The following is a 21,791-nucleotide window of genomic DNA, read 5'->3' as shown; positions in this document are numbered from 1 at the left end:
GCACGTTTTGGGGGTGTAGCCACACTGTCTTGTATTGTGTTTCTGTCCAGCCTCATCTGCCACCCAAGCAACCACCCAAAGCAGCGCCAGAATCGGCGTGTCTGGAGGGCAGGGCAGGGCAAGGCAGGGCCAGGGATGTTGGAGAGTGCCAGGAGAGCAGCTCTGAGGCACTGGGAGAGGAGGCAGGAGAGAGCAGTCTTTTAAACTGTACCCCCACCCTCACTGCGAGGCTAAAATGGATGAGTTGTCCGGTCCTGGTGCTGGTGGTGTAACGTGTGACCTCTGATTACATAGAGACTTCCCGTTAATGTCATATCTTAAATTTCCCTTTCACATTCAGGTTTGCTGCATAGTGCCTTGGATGATTATTTCATTGGCAGCAACTGAAACCGTAATCCGCACGCAAGTTTCCAGTATTAAAATCCACCTGAGTTCTGTTTTCAGTCGCCTGTGTTGCTAGAACTCATTTCTGTCTCCAGTTTCATAGTGCGCAGTTTTCATTCTTTTATGAGAAACAGAATTTGCCATTAAAATTCCAAATGCTGGAATTTCTACTTTAACTAGCTTTGTACGGACTTGTTCACTTTCAGCTGCACAAAAGTCAAATGTTATTAGGTGTAATTATACAATGATATATTACTAAAAATCAGGAATATTAAAGCTAACTTGTGTGGAATCCACAAAATATAGGTGATTAAGTTTGATTTACCTTTTTTTTTTACTATATACAGAAAGTGCTGTAAACTAGGAAATGTACTCGGTTAATAAAGGTTAGATCAAATTTATAGCCAACTTTTCTTTTTTCCTATAGGCCAAGTAAATTTCATTCCTTGGACAGCGCGGGCTCCCTCTTGTGGCTAGCGTAACATCGAATGGCTTTTATTTTCCAGAACAGTGGCATTGAGTTATATTTTATTTAAACTACTATTAGAAAAAAACCGTAAATGTGTAGCATCTTACTTAATAACGAAAGGTCCCAGAGGAAGCAAAGAAATAAGGAAATCCTGGAGATTGTGTGTGGCTTCTCATTTCTTTTCCCTGTTGTGTTAGTGATGAATATATCCCTCCTTTTTGTCTCACTCTTCAGTTTAAAAAAACAAAAAAACCGATATAAGCCCAAACCTCCCAAGTATGGCAGAGATCCTTAATATATGCAGGTAGCAACTAAAAAAACTAAAATGGGAATTCCTTTCAAAGTGCTTTAAAAAATGTTTAGTAAAAGGCACTTAACTGTTAACCTGCAGTAGCTTATAAGAGCATTTATTTAATTTAGGTTAGCTCAGCTGTTTGCTTATGTGACTGGATGTGGGTCAGAGGGAAGTGTTGCCCTAGGGTGTAGGATATCGTTGTTTTTTGTTTTTAAATCTGGCCATATGGTCATTTCAATTTGCACATTTAACGATTGATACAAAACCTGCATTTTGGTAGTACAGGTAAGTCTCTCACCTTAAGTTCCTTACTGCAGTCAGCTTAACTAGAGGTTCACTTTGGCAGCGTGAAGTAATGGAATATTTGTTACTGTGCCTGGCACAGTGTATTTCATTTGTTTGATAACGGGTAATATTAATCATTGGTAGTGGTGGGGTGGTGTCTCCTTGGTCTCAGGAATAAAAATATTTGACAAGAATTTGACCTTTCTTTCTCCTAAAGGTATCAGCAAATAGAGAGAGCTCCCAATTCTAGTTCTACAGGGTTTATTTTCAAGAGTTCGTGTAAAACATCTGTGTAGCCACAGGGCTTTTTTTAATTAAGAAGAATGGCCATTAAAATTCCATAGCTATTTAAATTTACCATTCGTGACTCAAACTGAAATATTAATAAGAGTGCAGATGCAGACACAAAAAATAATGTAGGGCTTATTAATGTTTAGAGTTGTTCAAGCTTGTGAAAACAAAATAAAAATAAACAAAAAAACCCCTGGAGACTCATCACTTACTGGGAATTCCCATTAGGTTTCGTGTGCATTAGAGGATCTGACTAGTGTACAAATTGTCCAGAAGCTATTGATTCGGGTACTGCAATAGGACAATCTGAGTACACATTATACGTCAAAACTGTGAGTTCTAAAATAGTTCATGGTAAAAAGATTAAAACAAAGTGAAAGACGGATTGTAATCTGGCTTTAAAAGATTTAACAGAAGGATTGCTTTGTTGTGGGCTGTTAAGAACTATACAAACATGGATTTCTTATGCAGTATATGCAATACCCACATTTCACCCTAACAAGACATTCCTTTTTGGAAACTTTTCTTCATTTTGCCATCAAAGGAAGCAGGAACAGGCCTTTGGAAGAAAAATGCTTTTATTAAGATACTTTATCTGTATCTTATTTCTGGATATTCTTTTGTGGGGAGTTAACTTAAGTAAAAGCTGTGAGGTTATCCCAGTATGGTAAACTTCTTAAACGCATGGAAAATAACTAATGTCAAGATGGGAATTCATAAAAGCAGTTGGCTCAGAGGAATCATTGTGTTTAGCCCTTTTCCTTTTTCTTTTTTTTTTTTCCCCACGGGGTGCCATAGTGCTAAACTGGTATTGTACTGCAGTGGCTTCCTTATTAGGTGTAGTTGCAGGGGTGGAAGGAGGGAGAATGGCAGAGATCACAGAATTAAATGCCTGGAGTTGGCCACAGAAAGCAGCAGGCGCAGTTCCTAGAAGATGGAGAAATTAAGATGATTTCTTATTTAACCGCTCTCTTTCCACACTGCCCCACAAATTAATGTTTCTTACTGTAGCTGAGGCTTCACATGATGTTTGGTGATACCTGAGACGTAAGGCCACATCCTGAACTGTTGTATTTCTATGAATAAGTAAAAGCCATGAGCTGCTCAGATGGGTCAGTGAGGTGCACAATACCCTGCTTTGTGGGGATCCTGGGTTTGGGAGCAACCTTCAGGCTTTGCTTCCTCAGGCAAACTAGGGCTTGTAAGCATTACAAAGCCTCCCTGGAGAAGCTGGCATTTTTCAGGGAGCTTTCACATTCCCCACTGCCTGATTATGCAGCCTCAGAAGAGGATGCCTATCTTCCCAGCCCCAGGCTGAATGCAGGGTTTGCAGCTGTTAATTTTGTGAGCAGGGGGTTGCATGGTAGGAAAAAATCAATTCAAAACTGAGGGGTGGAAAAGGCTATTAAATGCCGCTGCATACCGAGCTACTGCATCAGGGAGTTAAAAACAGCATGGACAGATGTAAGAAGGAGAGAAGAAGAAGTAAATGAAAGAAGGGCGAAGGAGAGATAGGAAAAGTGAAAATTGGAGAAAAATAAATGCATTACAGTAAACACAAACACAGAAAGCCACAAAAAGCGCTGAACACTGAGAAAAATTGGACTGGAAGCTGCTTGTGGCTGTAGCTGTTGCCGTCACGAGGACCTGAGCAGTTGGAACAGACAGCAGAGCAGTCCATCAAAGGTGGGAATCGTCTGGGGCATCTGTGTCACGCTGCCTGGAAAAGCATTGCCACCTTGGAGCCCGAGAAGGTTACGCGTTGGTTCATATTAGTCCCACCAGGGAGTCACAAATGTAAGGTTGTTTCTCACCCATCTGTCTCTCTCTGGTATTTATGAAGCAGTGAACTAGTGTCTCCCAGTACTTCTGCACCTGTAAAGTCTGAAAAAAAAATACCCAAACCCCGAAACATTACCATCCTTAAATAATCTGCCTTTACACCAACTATAAAACATTTACCGCAATATAGAAGTCTCTGAATGTAGTTCTCAGGGTGAAGGCTGGACATGAGCCACAGTAACAGTGAAATAAGAAAACAGTGAAACTGTTAGTGCTAGAGAGCAGTTTGGAATTACTTCTGATGCAGCTCTGTCAGTGGGCAAGGGAGAGCGGATTTAACAGATGCTAAAACGCAGAACTCTGCTGTCCTCCTTGATCTTCATTTAAATTTGGATTATATCGCTCCAGAAGCATCTTTGAATATGGTAGGCCCTTTTGTTTAAGGAAAAAAAGCAAGCCGTATGATCTGATGATGTAAGACTCAATCTCTGAAAGACTGTGACGTCAGTGGGAGCATTTATGCATGCCGAATCTGTCTAAAAGTTGCGTCCCTCACATCTCAGATGGTATAGAATAGTCTAGTTATTGACACTGAGTTTATATAATCCCCATGAAAAGAGTTATCTCACCTCTCCATGCAACTGTAGTCCTTGCCACTGTGTAAAATGCTTATTTAATCTATTATGCTGCAAAGGTTTTGGTGAATTCTAGGTGCAACTTCAGCAGCAGCGGTGATTTTGCACTAACCCTTCAATAAAATAGGATAAGAAAAAAATAAAGGGGATCCAGTTTGGAGATTGTATCTTCTGTAATTCAGTTGAAAAGGTGAGGCATGCCATTCAGGCTTGCTTTACATCTTGCTTTATGTCTGCAACAGGGAATTTACAATTTTGGCCAAGTACTTTCTTTGTGAATTAAATGCTTGCTGAAATATTTGTGTACATGGTTGCTAGTTTGGTTTGTTCGTCGTTGGTTTTTTTGCCCTGGACATCACAGAGGTAAATGAAGTGAGCAGAAACCGTTCTTGGAAATGACCAGGCGGTGAGGGGCTGTGCTGTGACCACAGTTGAGCAATGGGTCCTCTTTACTGGTCCTTACTGGGAACAGGCAGAGTCTACTGGTGTGTCAGCCTGGCATGGCCTGTCCCTCCTCTTGCCGACGGAGGTCTCTGTGGGCCACAGGGCACTTCTGAGGGCCTTGTACAAAGATGTTATTCCAAAACACATTGTCCCATTGACAAGGGGTGGCAGTAGCCGGGCACCAATTTGGCTTGGGAAATTCTGCTGCTGTTTATATTTTATGCATACTCTTGGCTAGTGGAAAAGGAATTGTGATTGAGAGCCTGTCATTCAAGAAATGACTTTTCAATTGAAATAAAGTGATGAAGTTTAATGCATTTTCTGAGAAAACAAACCTTAAAATTGCAGTCACTGGTGGATTACATTTACCATGATTTCTGTGCAGGGTCTGTGCCGTTAAAAGTTCTGCCTTTGTTGTCTTTGTTGGTATTTGTAGGAGAAGCCCAGATGTACAAGCTAAAGAAGAACTGTGGAAACATATTCAGTGAGTACGGTGCTTGTAGGGTCTGAGTGACTGCTTGGTTTGCCTCTAATGTACTTACTCACACCCCCTGCTGTAAGGCATTACGTTCTGATTTAGTTATGTGCCACAGTAAATTATGCGGGTATTAATGACCTGTTATGTGTAGAAGATACTGCAGATCGCTGAACGTACTGAATACAAATGCCCATTGTATGTAGATGAATTATTAAAGAAGAATACAGCATTACAGAGATTTATTCCTCTGGGGCTTCCAAAATGTCCTTGTTTGTAATACTGATGCTTTTAGGGTGAGGCCCCACATGCTGTAGAGCTACCAGTTAGGAAGATAGCTATTCCAAAGCATTATTTGATGTTCAGTATACACAACGTTCATATATATTGTGAAGCAACAAGATCAGATTTGCAGGGAGGTGAGAGAAAGGTGGAACAGGATGTGACACGCAGGTGAAGCAATCGAGGTAAAGCTAGACACATTTCTTAATAGGTTCCTTATTTTGATGTCAAGATAGCTTCAGGGCTGACAACAGCTTGTTTCAGTAAATCTTTTCAGCCTAATACAATAAAAATAAGAACGGTTTTGCAGTTGGTAGCTACTGTTACATCTTTTACTCTGCCTAATCCTTTCCAGGAAGGAGCTTGTGGATCCATCTGGCCTGTCTGAGGAGCAACTGAAAGAAATTCCATATACTAAAATAGAGTGAGTTTATGTCAGGATTTTTCTTTGTGAATATAAAAGCCCACTTTTCTTATTTTACTGTGGACTCTGTTATACTGAAATGGGAGTGGGTTTACACATAATCTCCAGGCTTTTATCTATTCCAAATGCTCATCTAGGATTGGTTGGGTGAGGATACTTAATAATTTTAAAATCTAGTATTTTCTCTTTCCAAAATGCAAAAAAAATCATCTTCATCTCTCTCTCCCCCCCACATACTCTTGAATCTGCCGGATGTCTGTATGTTCTGTGCGTCTCCCTATGCCATCCATCTGTTTTATGTTACACACTACAGAATCAGCGACAACAGAATGCAAACAAGCAAATCCATTTATTTCCTAAATGTCTGCTTCCTTTTAAATTTTTATTCCAATCATCTAAGGCGCTGTTTGACCTGTTCAACCCCTTTCCTTGCTTGTCATGGGCAGCTGCTAGGGCATTAACTATTTCCTGAAGAATGGACATTATTTCACTGTGATGATTGCCAATTTGGGATGCCATGTGTCAGCGCAGGCAGCTGCATGTGGCAGAAATGGGATCCCGGTTTGCATTATAATGTGCTTCCACAACACTGCTGAACAGAAAAGGCTGATATTAAAGCTGTATATATTAACGCATTCTTTATTAAATAGTTTCATTCTCAAATGTGGGCATGCCCGTTTGTCACCTTTCCACTTTTGAAGCATCGAATTTCAAGTACAGACTTCTGAAGAAAAGCATCAGCCTTTTAAATTCAGCCAGTGCAAGAAGCCACTTTATTAAGAAATTGGGAGGGTGTCTCAGTCTGCAGCTGAGTTTATGTTTTTGTGCTGAAGACCTGGTTTGGTAACTTACCATTGTGAATTCTGCATCTCTCTTAGGACTCAAGGCGACCCGATCCGCATTAGGCATTCACATTCCCCTCGAAGCTACCGTCAGTATCGGCGGTCCCAGTGCTCTGACGGTGAAAGATCTGTCCTGTCTGAAGTGAAGTACGTGAATGTGGTGATGAGCAATGGACTGGTTTAGTGCAGCCCAGAAGTTGTTCAAAGATCATGGTTACATTAGAATTGGCATAAACGTGGTTGGTTGCTGGTGTAGGATTTAGGCAACGCTCTGAATAGTAGGTCTTCGGAACTAAATGACTCAAGTACAAAAACATTTCTGGTCTATTTTGGGCCACAGAGGCTTGCTTGATCTACTCAGAAGGGTGAAATACTGAAAAAGCCAAAATAAACCTGTATTGCTCTTCAGTGGCAGGTCATGAAGTTGGCTAAGGTATGAGAAGTCATGAATTGCTTTCCAGATACCCTTCATCCTTAACAGAGTTAAGATGTCATCTGTATTAACTCTGTGTCGTTTGTTTCATGGGAACTGTAGTCCAACCCTCTTCAGCAATGGGTGTATCAGTCTTTCCTAGAAGACTGATTTGTAAAGGATGTACTTACGAATGTGCTTACGACAGCCCTGTTCTCAGTTTTATTAAGCCCTTAAATATAAAAGCAGTCCCCTGATGATATCATCCACTTGGGACGCTAGTGTTAGCTGGATGGCACCCTGAAGAAGGTGTGGCACACCCACAATTTCAGGTGAGACTCATGTTGCATGAAGTTGGGTTGCTGCTATAGACCACGAGGAGACGGGTCCCTTGAGAAGGGACGGGGTGACCTATGCCCCAAAGGTGCCCACTGACTACTGAGGATCAGCACGATAGCTTTTGGATGTCTGAGGACAGGTGATAAGCCTTTTGGATTTTGCCTTTCAGATCTATGTAGCTCTCTGGGTCAGTTTCATTATTCTTCCTGTGCACAGTTATAGATTACTTCATTATAGCAATTTCCATTCTGTAATATCGTAATTCCAGTGCGAAAACTGATCTGGTGCCTCCACTGCCTGTTACACGATCTTCAGATGCTAGAGGTCCCAGCGTCCAATTGATTCAACAGGTAAGCAATTGTGCCTCCTTTGCAATTTTCATTTTTGGAGGGAATAGGGAAACTACTGCTTTATTTAAACTAGATCTTTGTTTTCCAGTTAAGATTAAGGCTGGCTGAGATTTTTGCAGCAGCAGTGTGACTTGAAATTTTACATTTTGCAGCCTGACTACTTTGTTTATATTTCCAAATATATGTAGTTTTGTAGGACATGCCCCTGCGAACACCTGCTGCTGCTAGTGGAGAACTCTTTCCCAGTTTGTGTTTGATGCTTCCTTAAGATGATACTCTGTTCTCCACAGGAGAAGAATCAACTTTCACAGTTTCTTAGAATATGCAAGTGTGCTTAGGATGCAGTTGTAATCACAACCTACTATCATTTATTTGCCTCATCTTAGAGCTTTTTTAAAGAGTTTTGTTGCTTGGGGCTTGAAACATTGCCTTTTTTTCTTTTTTTTTTTCTCCACATGCTGAATAGTTTTTTACATTATTCAAATCTAAAAATGATAGAACTTGTCTTTTTAAATGTAATCACTGGCTTTCATCTTAAATTATGGTACTATATCTCTCAGCTTTGATAGTTTTATTAAGCTCAAAATGTGACAAGCAAGTGATATTTAAAAAGCACTTGCAGGTCTGTTGTACAAGCACACAAAAGGAAAACCAAAACATGGAAGACAGAATTCCAGACACATTTCTCCCTAACTTCCCACACCAGTCCCCATGTCTGTTAATCTGGCATGTTTTGGCATACCAAAACTGCATGCTGATACTGTATGTAGTCCAGAAACGGCACAGAATTACAACCAGCAAAACATGTTATATTTTGTCTTATAACCAGTCAGAGTAACTTGAGCTTGAACAATTTTAAAACAGTAAACAGATACTTTTCACTTTTAAGGCTAGCTAACAGACCACCTGTTCTTTGATAGGAATTAAGTTCAAGGATATTTGTATTCTTGCATATGATGGAAATTGAAAAAGATGAGCTGTCCTTGATGTTTCTGTAAGGACTTGCTCCAGCAGTGAAGGGCAAGTTGGTATACTTAAGGCTAAACGTATTTACCTGCTTTGTAGAAATAGGTAACTTGTGTGATTGAGTCCTGTTCAAAATTCACATTGTCTTGTTTCCATTTTTACCTAATAAAATGTGGCTTCAATTCATGCCCGGGAAGGAATTAATATTACAATGTTCACTGTCCACAAACACCTCTGTTGTCCCTCTGCGCCAGACCCCCTCACAACAGTGGCCATTAATTCCTTGTGAGCGCTTGCTTGCAGTGTTTTGCTAAATATCAAATAATTAGTGGCATTTCCTGAATAGGGAATATGAACCCAAATAGCACAGAGGGGCAGCAGCTGGCAGGGGAGAGAGGAGACAAGAGGGGGAAGAAGTTCTGTTTGATCAAATACATGTAGAGACTTTAATATTCCTGGTGTGTGTGTTTGTGTGTGTGTGTATATATACATTATATATATATATAAAAATATATACAAAAATTGCTGTAGCCTAAGGCTGTCATAGCAGCTGTTACCAAAACACAGTATTTAAAATCTGCTAAATTAAAACATTTCGACAACATGTTTTAATTTGTTCCCTTCAGAGACAGAATGGATCTAAAGACAGCCTAATAGAAGAAACATCTCAGCTATCCACTAACAACGTTGATGGAAAATCCACCACTAAGATCATAAAAACTGTACAGGCGTCACGCTTCAAGGTGGAGACTTGACTGCCGTAACTGAAGATGGTGAATGGATTTTATTCTTCGGAAACTGAGAATTTGTGTGTGTGTGCAAAGGAAGGAACTGAAGTCGACACGGTAGCAATTTCTTCAGGACACTCAGAAGCGCAATCTGCTTGCTGGGAAGGCCAAGCAATGCTTTTATCACCAACACCATGCCAGTGGCATGACTGATTGAGGAGAAGCTGCCTAATTAGACAACCAAAAAGAAAAGTCGTGGTAAAACTGAATGACCAGCAGTTACATTTCCAAAAAATGAACAAAAAAAATTGCTGCAACATAGCCTGTTTCCAAAAAATGACTGTTAACTGACATGATCAGGACCAGATGCTTCAAGAGAAGCAAAATAGTCATATTTTTGGCCAATTGTGCAATACAGTGTGATATGGGGAGAATTATCTTCACAATTTTATATGGGGATCAACTTGTGTCCTGAGACATAAGGACTGATAGCTCTTACAAGGTTTATTTTAGCCTAGCACAGATGCTTGTGTTGATAATACAAATGTTGGCTCAACCCGTTTTAGCTCAAAAATAATGGACTCTGCAACACCCTGTAGCAGCGAGTTCCAGAGGTGATACACTTACTTTCCTTTGGCAGTTTTAAGTGTTCTCAATTTTGAAAGCCCTTTTATGTAGAGGGACTATCTAACTGAACATTCCATACCACAGAAGTGTATCTATCACCTTACAGTAAACCACACTGGAAAGAAACTGGAGAATATGTACTGACCCACTGTATTAAGACTGCTTAGCAGGGCACTTAAGTACTGGTTAAATGAAACTTGTAGAGTAGGATTTAAGACAGCTAGCAAATAGCCTTTTTTTTAATTTTAACTAGATTAGCAAAGTCTGCCTTAATCTCTTTTCATATGAAATAATTGATGCTAGTACCTTCCGATACTTTTCTCTGAGCCATTTCTACTATGTTAAAATGTCAAAGGCAGTATTTCAAGTATGATAATTGCAATTTTTTTCTATTGTCACGGTAGGAATAGTAAGTTTTAATGATGCTGCACATTGAGTGGGTTATCTTCTAGTATGTATGAAGTGATGCCTAGCTCTTCTCCTGTCCTATCACTTCATACCAATAGCTGAAGTCATTCCTCTGCCTCCTGTTTGTCTACAGTCAGTACATGGATGAGCCTTCTGGCGTTGCTGACTGATTTACTCAGAAGCTTAGTAAAATCTTTGTGTTGTGAATGTAACTCTTGCTAAGTGGAATCCCCAAACTAAATAGTGAATTTATTCAAGAACATTGGAAATGGCTGTAGTAGTTCATGTGCTTTTTTACATCCGTCCTCACTTAAACTCAGTCCCCGCTGCCTTCAGTGACTGGCAGTGATGCTGTGTCTTCCACCCCTCGCAACACATACGAGGGGACTGGAGGCCCGTCAGAAAAGCAATATTGTTTGAGAACTGGAGTGAGCGTAAGGCATCTCAGTTATGCTTTACAAGAGGCACGGGATTATGGATACACATTTTAGATAACAAAGGTGAGAAGTGAAACCTTGTACGATGTGTTTCATTTTCCACTTAGTTTTTTTGATTCTTCATGGTTTCACAATCTGAGGTGGTCAGGTGGATGCTGCTAGCCAGGGTGGCAGCCATACAGTTTGTATATTCCTGTCACAGTTTGGATTGGTCTGCAGGTTGGGAGATGCTGCATCGTGCCAAGGCAGGCAGATTCACTTCGTAAATATTTTTCTTTGATCACTTGTTTTCGACAGCTCTGCTTCTTCAGTCTCAGTGAACAAAAGGAAAGAGCTTAGAACCTCGCTGTGGTAAAAATACTGTTTTCCTGGAGGTTCTTCAGCATATTCTAAATTTACTATGGATTTCATCCTAGGACATTGTTGGGCTTGGCTCAAAGTATTTGCCTAAATTGTTTCATAAGTCTGTTAAATGGTTTCATTGTCACTGCTCCAATTTAAAGTGATTCTTCAGGATCTATTTATGACTTTGTGTAGGATTCTCACAAGCACCAGTTAAAAAAAACAAACCAAACAAAAAAAAGGCAAAAAACCTCCAAAACACACACAAAAAAATCACTGTGGCAAAGACGTGTGGTGATACAGATTAATGTAGAGCATCAGAGTCTTTTGGAAGACTACTGAAATACAACAAACCATACAAGAACTGCTTACAGTGTCTGCAATGAAAGCCACTCATTTTTTCAAGAACGTGTCCCACACTGGAGCATTATGCACTTGCTTGTAGTTTGTTGCTTTCTAAATCATTACCATCATTCTACATTCCTTACTCAGGCACAGGCAAGTAGAACATATCTACTACTTTAGGAGGATTTGTGTTATTATTGAGAATTACCTGTACATAGTGTCTGTATCTTGCCGATCCTCAAAATACCGATCAAGAAAAAAATTATTTCTAAGGTTTATGTCCAACCTCATGTTTTCCTGTATGTCATCTGCCCGTGGGCTTTTTTCTGTTGTTGCTGCATACCATCAGCCAAATGCGTGATATTTTACTTATCCCACTACATCAGAAAATAGGCTTTTACCTAGTCTAACAGTGATAGGTTTCAGTTCTTAAGTCACAAGAGTGTTGTTCCATAATCAAGTCAACTTTTTTGCATTTAAATGAGAAATTTATAGAAAGAGTCCTGGATTTGAGTTAGTGGTCTTATCTCCAGTGAGACTATGTAGAAAGCAGGTTTTAGCAAGTCTAATGTTCAGTTAGGGGCATTACAATACAGTTTTGTATCTGCAAAAGAAAGAGTAACCTTAACGGTTAAATGTCAGTGCCACAACAAGGCAAAACTTGGAGAAGGATGTCGCTGTCAGCTAACAGTACAGAAAAAGAAACTTCTTACATATATGTGAGCCTCCTTTCCCTTCCAGCTTCTTTTCCTCTGTCAGTTGAGGAAAGGCACCGTTTCTTCTGATCTTGTTGTTTTTGTGAAAGGCACCGTTTCTTCTGATCTTGTTATTTTTGTGAGAGAGATACCTACAAGTGGTCAATCACTGAAAACACTCACTGTGCCACAGCTATGCTCTGTAGCCCTAAACCAGCCCTACAACACCAGTAATTGGCTGGCCTCTTAAAACTCGGAGCTACACTTGGTTTTTCCACTGTTGCAACCCTTCCCCAGCTTTCTTGGGGCGTTCACTGCCTAGAGGCAGTTAGGTTTTCAGACCAGTTCAGAAGTCAGTCCAAAATGCTTGTACCTCCTGATAAGTCAGGAGACGTATAACCATGTCAGGCAAAGTTTACCATGGGGTTGGATGCCACAGAGAGCTGCCCTCACATGGACAAAGGACTGATATTTGAGATGTTCTTATCCTAATTCTGCTTCTGGTCTGCTGAATTGATCTCAGGCCAACAACTTTAACTTTGTGCCTCCGCATTTAGCTCTTCTCAGACTTCTGTGAGTGCTAAGAGTAGGTAAGTTATGGAACTCTCACACTCAATAAACAACACAACATTGACAATACCTCTTTGCAAAAAACGTATTTTATACAATAAAGAGGGCTTGCTAACCACACCACAAAAAGATTTTTGTATATCCCATATGGGCCCCTTTGCTTGTTAGCTGGTTTCTTTTATTGGGAGCTAGCCTTGACTTGCTGTTTGCTACACTGCATTTCTTACCAATATCCATAGCCCTGCAACTTGTATTGTAATTGAGCTCATTATATTGAAGATGTTGGTTGAGGAGAAAAAAAAAATCCCTACCATTTAAATTGCCAAATCAATTTTCTTTATACAGGGGAATATTGAACTGAATAGATAGCACATTTTCTTTTGGGAAAACCTGTTTAATTCAACACTCCCTAGAAAGATGTTTGAAAACAACAAACATATCAGTGTGATGCCTATGTTCTATGTACATTAAGTATTCATGAAGCAACTGTGTGCTTTATTTTAAATTGAGTTTGATAGATGGCTGTGTCAATACTTGTGTCCAGGTTATTTAAAAGTCAAGTAAAACTTGAATTTTTAGGGCATTCCATGGTTGCCTGTGTATCTTATTTACATTACACAAAGGAGTAAAGCCTTCAGAAATGTGAGATTCATTTGACAACACCATCTGGTAAAAACAGGTGTAGTACCAATTAAAATCCACTTGAGGATACAGCTTCTCCAGATTAAGTATTTTTCCTGGTAGCAGAAAGTTGTCAGCTTAAGTTTTATACTTCCAGTACATATCCATACTACGGCTTCCTGTCTTATCTAAAGCAACACCAGACTACATAAGCTGTCAAACCAAACATACAGATGCCAGCCAGTGTGGCAGATGCTCTCTCCTTAATGTCCCCGTTTTAATTTCTCTGCTGTATTTGTCTCCTTGATAAGAGTTGTGGCAGGTTGACCTTGGCTGGATGCCAGGTGCCCACCAAGCTGCTCTATCGCTCCCCTCCTCAGCAGGATGGGGGTGGGGGGAAATAAGATGGAAAAAAACCTCGTGGGTCAAGGTAAAGGCAGTTTAATAAAGCAAATGCAAAGGCCAAGTGCGGAAGCAAAGGAAACAAAAGATTTGTTCTCTATTTCCCATCAGCAGGCAATGTCCAGCAACTTCCTGGGAAGCAGGGCTTCAGTATGTGTAGTTGTTGCTCCAGAAGACAAACACCATAATAATGAATGCCCCCCTGCTCCTCCTTTCTCTTAGCTTTTATTGCTGAGCAGAAATCATTCGGTATGAAATATCCTTTGGTCAGTGTGGGTCAGTTGTCCTGGCTGTGTCCCCTCCCAAGATCTTGCCCACCACCAGCCTACTGTGAAAGTGTTGCAGAGACAGCCTTGATGCTGTGTGAGCACTGCTCAGCAGTAGCCAAAACACTGATGTTTTATCAACACAAAGCACAGCACCATGAGGGCTGTGATGGGGAAAATTAACTCTATCTCAGCCAGACCACGCTTAAGAGTGAAGAAAACCACTGCCCTCCCAGCCGGTCACAATTTAAATGTTCTATCTTACTCACTGTAATGTTAAGATCTCAAAAATAGCTAAGTCTATGCAGTGATTTCCTCAGTGAGGGTATCAGAATGTACTTGACATTCTTCATAAAATACTACCGTTACATTTACTACAAATGAGCCGCTTTGCCAGGCAGAGTCAACAGATCTGCATTCAAGAATGCCCCCACAGGTCACCCATTGGCACAGACTGTTTTCATTTAGCAGAGCTAGCCTCCATCAACTTGCATGCAGTGTGCTAAAAGGCTAAAGAATTTGGAACAAGCCAGTTCTCTTTCTGTGCACAAGTCTCAAGAGTTCAGATTTGCAGCTTTTAATACTGAGAGCCCTCTTCTGCAGAGCACTGGAGGTGAGTAACAGAAAGGAATGCTGGTGCAACATCAACCTAGTGCACATCTCTCTGTTCTCCTGCTCCCCTAGATCACCTTGGAATCTGCCCTTCTTTCTACTTTTTAATACTATTGAGTTTGACAGTCTGTCAGACATTGTGTTCATGTAAAACAGAGGAAGGGGAAAAAAGAGAATTAAGGAGTCTTTTGAGTTTTTTTCCAAGGGTACAGTCCAGTTAGCCACTCATAAAAACTAAAAGACAGTCCTAATGCGTAACACCATACCTAATGTTTACCAGCAGTACTATTTTTGTAATCGGTGGCCCTTGCACCCACCTATTCCTCCCTCTAACTCACCTTTTCTTTGTTCCACCACACTATGAAATGGTTATTACACACTGAAGCTTAAGATTCTACAGTTTTTCTTGTTGAAGGGGAATTAACATTTCAGACAGCCATCATTAAAACTGGTCATTAGCAGTTGCTCTCAAGACTTTAAAAAAGGTCTTAAAAGCTAGTCCTGGTAGTCTTCCACTGTAAGAACAAAGACCTGTGAGCAAAACTCCTGAACAGATGGTATCTTCAGGGAGTATAATCCCTAACAGAAGCCCTAAGCTTTCAAGTGCATCCAATAATTACATGTTGGATCACTAAAAATTACTCATCTAAACCTCCTTCCCTGCTCACAAACCAAAAACTAACTTAGACAAACCAAACACTTAGACTTCACATTAGTAATTTGTTTACATTCAGTACTGAAAATCAGACATTGCAAGATACGTAATTTCAGCATTTGCCGTTTTGATAAAATTAAAGTTCCTGAAAAAAATAAGCAGGAATTCCAGTTGTTATCCCTACAGTATTTTACTCCAAGTTTAATTAAGTACCATATTATGCAGCTGATCAAGGTAATAATAAACCAAACTTGCAGTTTGCAATGTTGCAGAAGTATCTTTCCTGCTATTTTTAAACCCAGGTTTGCTGAATTTTAATTTCTACTTTTTCTCACAATACAATCTCAGCTAACCCAGTCTCTGAGTACTACAGAAGACCATGGTTTCAGCGATCACCTTTCATCCGCTTAGTAGCTTCTAGCTTTTATTTAGTCCAAAGGGGTGAATCAGTAAGCCCAAAAAAAAAAATGTAGAGCAAGTCTGAACTGTCAAACAGAAGCAACTGCTATTATAGCTTGGGAAAGATAAAAATTCTAAGAACAGAAACATAAATCTTTATTTTTGGACTACATAAACATCACCAGACACTGCCCCAATACAGTTAAAAGCACCTTGTGTTGCTACACGCAGGCTTCATATCCCAACTTCTTACATTTTTTGTTTCTTATGAGTAGTCTTGCATAGACTGCCACTCATCTCAGGCTCATTCTGACAATTCTTCCTATGGAAAAAAGTAAACACAATGTGAGATTGGACACACATAGCACACAGCTGTTTTCAGTAACAACCTCTAGATCCCTGAGACTAGTACAAAGTTACAAGGATCAGCTTTCCCCTCCCTGCTTTGTAAAAAAAGTCAAAAGCTAAAAATCTGCAAATCTAATTTTTAAAGAGCCTACATGCAAGGGAAGCTTTGCCCATCTAAGCAAGATTTCAGATCCCAGCTACAAGTTGGTGGCGGTACTAACACTTTCTAGCTTGTGGGAATCAATAGAAAATTCTGTAGTAGTAACTCATGCACATGTATGTCTGTGCATCATAATGAAAGTTGAAGAGAATGGTGAGCCAATAATAGAAAGATGAGATTTAGTAATTTTCTGTTGAAAAACAAGTCATTCGCCATTTCGGCGAAGCCACCGAGGCGAAGGGCTACGGAGCGAAGGATCGCGCCGGGGGAGCCTTCCCGAGGCGGCCAAACCGCGAAGGCGGCAGCACAGGGAGCGAGAGGGTGCCCCAGCTTCCCCCCCCGACCCCCGGCCGGCGGAGCGGGCTCCTAACGAGCGGCAGCTCTGACTCAGCGCGGGCGGGGCCCAGGGCGGCGGCGGCCAAAACCCCTCGCCTACAAGAGCAGCGACCCGGAGCGCGAGCGACCCGCAGCGCGGCGAACAGGGCGGGCAAACAGGGCGTGGCGCGTCAGGAGGGCGTAGCGCGTCAGTTTGCGCGGCAGTTCGCGTGGGCAGGGCGTGCAGGGAAGGCGTGCGGGCGGGGTACAGTACAAGTGGCCATCGTCCTCCTAGAGGAGGCTCAGCCATGGTCGCCACTCGGCTGAAAACCGGGGCCAGAAAGACTGTGGCGACACAGACTGAGCTCCTGCTCAGGCACGTGGCTGTCCAAGTATCCGGCTGCAGAGAGTGCCTGAGCCTGTCGGTTGTCCCAGAGACCGATGGGGACGCTACCTGCGTGCGGTGCGACCAGGTCAGCGACCTGCTCAGCCTGGTGGCAGAGCTGAAAGAGGAAGTGGAGAGGCTGAGGAGCATTAGGGAGTGTGAGAGGGAGAGAGATTGGTGGAGCCACTCCCTGGCGGCCCTGAGGCAGGGGCAGCTGGTGGAGGCTCCACAAGCAGCAGGAGATCCCCTGTCCTCTTGCTGCCGGGCAGAAGGAGAGGACCTAAGAGATGAGGGGAAATGGAAGCAGGTCCCTCCTCGGAGAGGTCGGCGAATTCCCTCCCGGCCTCCCTCACCGTCCCAGCTGCCCTTACACAACAGGTATGGGGCTCTGGAACATGAGGGACAGGAACATGAGGACCCTGACGAAGGTCCGTCTGAGGGGGTGCCTAGGGTGAGTCAATGAGCCCCATGCATCAAGACGTCCTTAGTTAAGAAAAAGAGGAGGGTGATTGTTGTAGGTGATTCCCTCCTAAGGGGTACAGAGGGCCCAATATGTCGACCAGACCCAACTCACAGGGAAGTCTGCTGCCTCCCTGGGGCCTGGGTGAAAGACATCACCAGAAAACTCCCTGGTCTGGTTCGGCCCACTGATGACTACCCGCTGTTGGTCATGCAGGTTGGCAACGATGAGGTTGTGCTAAGAAGCCCGAAGGCAGTCAAAAAGGACTTGAGAGCGCTGGGGCGACTGGTCAATGGAGCGGGAGCACAGGTAGTGTTTTCGTCAATCCCTTCAGTGACGGGGAAGAACGCTGAAAGGAACAGGAAAGCACACCTGATCAACACGTGGCTCAGGGGCTGGTGCCGTCGTCAGAATTTTGGGTTTTTTGACCACGGGGCGGTTTACACGGCACCAGGTCTCCTCGCAAATGATGGAGTGCAACTGACGCCGAGGGAAAAAAGGATTCTTGCTCATGAGCTGGCAGGCCTCATTGAGAGGGCTTTAAACTAGAATTGGAGGGGGGAGGGGCTAAAACCGGGCTCACTAGAGTTGAACCTAGGGGTAGGTTCAACGTGCCAGAGTTGAAATCGATAGCCCGGCTCAGGTGCATCTACCAATGCACGCAGCATGGGCACCAAACAGGAGGAGCTGGAAGCCATTGTGCAGCGTGACAGCTATGACGTAGTTGCCATCACAGAAACATGGTGGGATGCTTCTCATGACTGGAGTGCTGCAATGGATGGCTATAAGCTCTTCCGAAGGGATAGGCAGGGAAGGAGAGGCGGTGGGGTGGCTCTGTATGTTAGGGAGTGTTTTGATTGCATAGAAATCAATGATTGTGAAGACCAAGTAGAGTGCTTGTGGGTAAGGATGAGGGGGAAGGCCAATGAGGCAGATATCCTGCTGGGAGTCTGTTACAGGCCACCCAACCAGGATGAAGAGACGGATGAGACATTCTATAAGCGACTGGTGGAGGTCTCGCATTCGCTGGCCCTTGTTCTTGTGGGGGACTTCAACCTACCGGACATCTGCTGGAAGTATAACACGGCAGAGAGGAAACAGTCTAGGAGGTTCCTGGAGTGTGTGGAGGATAACTTCCTGATGCAGCTGGTGAGTGAGCCCACCAGGGGAGGTGCCTTGCTGGACCTGCTGTTTACAAACAGAGAAGGACTGGTGAGAGATGTGGTGGTCGGAGGCTGTCTTGGGCTTAGCGACCATGACATGATAGAATTCTCAGTTGTGAGTGAAGTAAGGAAAGGACTCAGCAAAACTGCTATCATGGACTTCCGGAGGGCAGACTTTGGCCTGTTCAGGTCACTGGTTGAGAGAGTCCCTTGGGAGACAGTCCTGAAGGACAAAGGGGTCCAGGAAGGCTGGACAGTCTTCAAGAAGGAAATCTTAAAGGCGCAGGAGCAGGTGGTCCCCATGTGCCGTAAGAAGAGCTGGCGGGGAAGGCGACCGGCCTGGCTGAACAGGGAGATTTTGCTGGGACTCAGGGAAAAGAGGAGAGTTTATCACCTCTGGAAGAAGGGGAAGGCAACTCATGAAGAGTACAAGGATCTCGTTAGGTCAAGCAGGGACAAAATTAGAAAGGCAAAAGCCCAGCTAGAGCTCAGTCTGGCCACAGTCGTAAAGGATAATAAAAAATGTTTTTACAAATATATTAACAACAAAAAGAGAGGCAAGGAGAATCTCCATCCCCTACTGGATATGGCGGGGAACATTGTCTCCAAGGACAAGGACAAGGCTGAGGTACTTAATGCCTTCTTCGCCTCAGTCTTTAATAGCCAGTCCAGGTATCCACAGGGTATTCAGCCCCCTGAGCTGGAAGATGGGGATGGAGAGCACAATGTACTCCTCATAATCCAGGAGGAAGCAGTCAAGGACATGCTAAGCCACCTGGACACCCACAAGTCTATGGGGCCTGATGGGATCCACCCAAGAGTACTGAGAGCTGGTGGAGGAGCTTGCCAAGCCACTCTCCATCGTTTATCAGCAGTCCTGGTTAACAGGGGAGGTCCCAGAAGACTGGAGGCTTGCCAATGTGATGCCCGTCTACAAGAAAGGCCGGAAGGAGGATCCTGGGAACTACAGGCCTGTCAGCCTGACCTCTGTTCTAGGGAAGATTATGGAGCGGTTGGTTTTGAGAGTGCTCACAGGGCATCTGCAGAACAGCCAAAGGATCAGGCCCAGCCAGCATGGGTTCATGAAAGGCAGGTCCTGCTTGACCAACCTGATCTCCTTCTATGACCAGGTGACCCGCCTAGTGGAGGAGGGAAAGGCAGTGGACGTTGTCTACCTGGACTTTAGTAAAGCCTTTGACAGCATCTCCCACAGCATTCTCCTGGAGAAACTGGCGGCTCGTGGCTTAGACGGGTTTACTCTTCGCTGGGTGAGGAACTGGCTGGATGGCCGAGCCCAGGGAGTTGTGGTGAATGGCGTTAAATCCGGCTGGCGGCCGGTCACGAGTGGTGTTCCCCAGGGCTCGGTTCTGGGACCAGTCTTGTTCAATATCTTTATAGATGATCTGGATGAGGGAATTGAGTGCTCCCTCAGTAAGTATGCAGATGACACCAAGCTGAGTGGGAGTGTTGATCTGCTGGAGGGTAGGAGGGCTCTGCAGAGGGATCTGGACAGGCTGGATCGATGGGCAGAGGCCAACTGTATGAGGTTTAATAAGGCCAAGTGCAGGATCCTGCACTTTGGCCACAACAACCCCATGCAATGCTACAGGCTTGGGGAGGAGTGGCTGGAGAGCAGCCCGGCGGAAAGGGACCTGGGGGTGCTGGTTGACAGCCGGCTGAACATGAGCTGGCAGTGTGCCCAGGTGGCCAAGAAGGCCAACAGCGTCCTGGCCTGTATCAGGAATAGTGTGGCCAGCAGGAGTAGGGAAGTGATTGTGCCCCTGTACTCGGCACTGGTGAGGCCGCACCTTGAATACTGTGTTCAGTTTTGGGCCCCTCACTACAAGAAGGATGTTGAGGTGCTGGAGCGTGTCCAGAGAAGGGCAACGAAGCTGGTGAGGGGTCTGGAGCACAAGTCTTATGAGGAGCGGCTGAGGGAACTGGGGTTGTTTAGTCTGGGGAAGAGGAGGCTGAGGGGAGACCTTATCGCTCTCTACAACTACCTGAAAGGGGGTTGTGGCGATGAGGGTGTTGGTCTCTTCTCCCAAGTAACTAGTGATAGGACAAGAGGAAATGGCCTCAAGTTGTGCCAGGGGAGGTTTAGATTGGATATTAGGAAAAATTTCTTCACTGAGAGGGTGGTCAGGCATTGGAACAGGCTGCCCAGGGAGGTGGTGGAGTCGCCATCCCTGGAAGTGTTCAAAAAACGTGTGGATGTGGCGCTTCAGGACATGGTTTAGGGGACATGGTGGTTCTGGATTAATGGTTGGACTTGATGATCTTGAAGGTCCTTTCCAACCTAGTGATTCTGTGATTCTGTGATTCTGTGAAGTAGCAGCCCTGTTATTAGATATATTACTCATAGTGGATTACTTACACATTTCTCTTCCCAGTATCTGACAGGTTCATATAAAAAAGTGCCCATCTTACTCTTCAGCCTTGCAAAAACCCAGTGTCTATTGTGCTAAAGGTCTGGGATGGATTTCACCAATTCATTTTCTATCGACAGAACTGCTAAAGCGTTAAGTGCTTCTGTGTTTTTCATGTTGCTCAAGTATGTTTTCAATGCATGAAACTTTCTGAGTCCAGTATTTTCAAGGGCATTGTGACAAACTTGAAGGAATTTCATCACTTCCCTTAAGATTTCTGTTATGTTCTTTCCTGCAAGGAAAGAAACAGTTGATGTAGTGGATCTTGTATCATTCAAGTTCACTTTTGTATGAACATGTGCATGTTCATGCAAAATACTGAACCATCTTCAGTTTAATTTTTCTCAAAAAGTTCCTTGAGTAATTTCTCATCAGGAAATAGCACATACTCTGTATACAACTCCAGATCACCCAGTCTGGTAGGTGCTGGGATATCTGAATATCTGTCTTCAGCATGGGCAATTATTGGACCACAGACTTCCTTCAGAATTGGACTAAGCTCACTTTGCACAGCTTATTTCTTGGCTTAAGAGCTTCTTGTGTTGTCTTTGTGAGCAGCTGCCAAATAATCAATCTGCTTTCCCAGAGCTACAATCACATTTTGAAAGCTGCTATTGCAAACACCACACAATTATACAACAGGTGTTTCTCTTCTGTAATAGTTTGTACAGTATTTTCAATTTCTAGCAGAGTGGAAAAAAAAAAAGAATTAAAAAAGGCAACAAAATTGTTTATTGCTCAAAAGCCTG

At 43.2% G+C, this 21,791-nt stretch overlaps 1 protein-coding gene across 1 annotated transcript in view; it reads left to right on the top strand.

The window, feature by feature from the left end:
• The window catches only part of EPB41L4A (erythrocyte membrane protein band 4.1 like 4A), a gene marked incomplete at both ends in the record, with an annotated part of 130,141 nt that extends 120,711 nt beyond the window's left edge, over window positions 1-9,430 (top strand). Inside the window, 5 exons of the mRNA XM_082012896.1 lie at window positions 5,022-5,069; window positions 5,698-5,766; window positions 6,645-6,755; window positions 7,628-7,709; window positions 9,302-9,430. Of these exons, the coding sequence (XP_081869022.1) occupies window positions 5,022-5,069; window positions 5,698-5,766; window positions 6,645-6,755; window positions 7,628-7,709; window positions 9,302-9,430 (439 nt within the window). The remainder of the gene's footprint in view (window positions 1-5,021; window positions 5,070-5,697; window positions 5,767-6,644; window positions 6,756-7,627; window positions 7,710-9,301) is intronic.
• Between the last annotated feature and the right edge of the window lie 12,361 nt (window positions 9,431-21,791).

The sequence above is a fragment of the Phaethon aethereus genome (assembly GCF_964289735.1).
Source record: "Phaethon aethereus genome assembly, chromosome: Z".
Classification (NCBI taxonomy): Eukaryota; Metazoa; Chordata; class Aves; order Phaethontiformes; family Phaethontidae; genus Phaethon; species Phaethon aethereus.
This window is presented reverse-complemented; position numbering and strand designations above follow the sequence as displayed.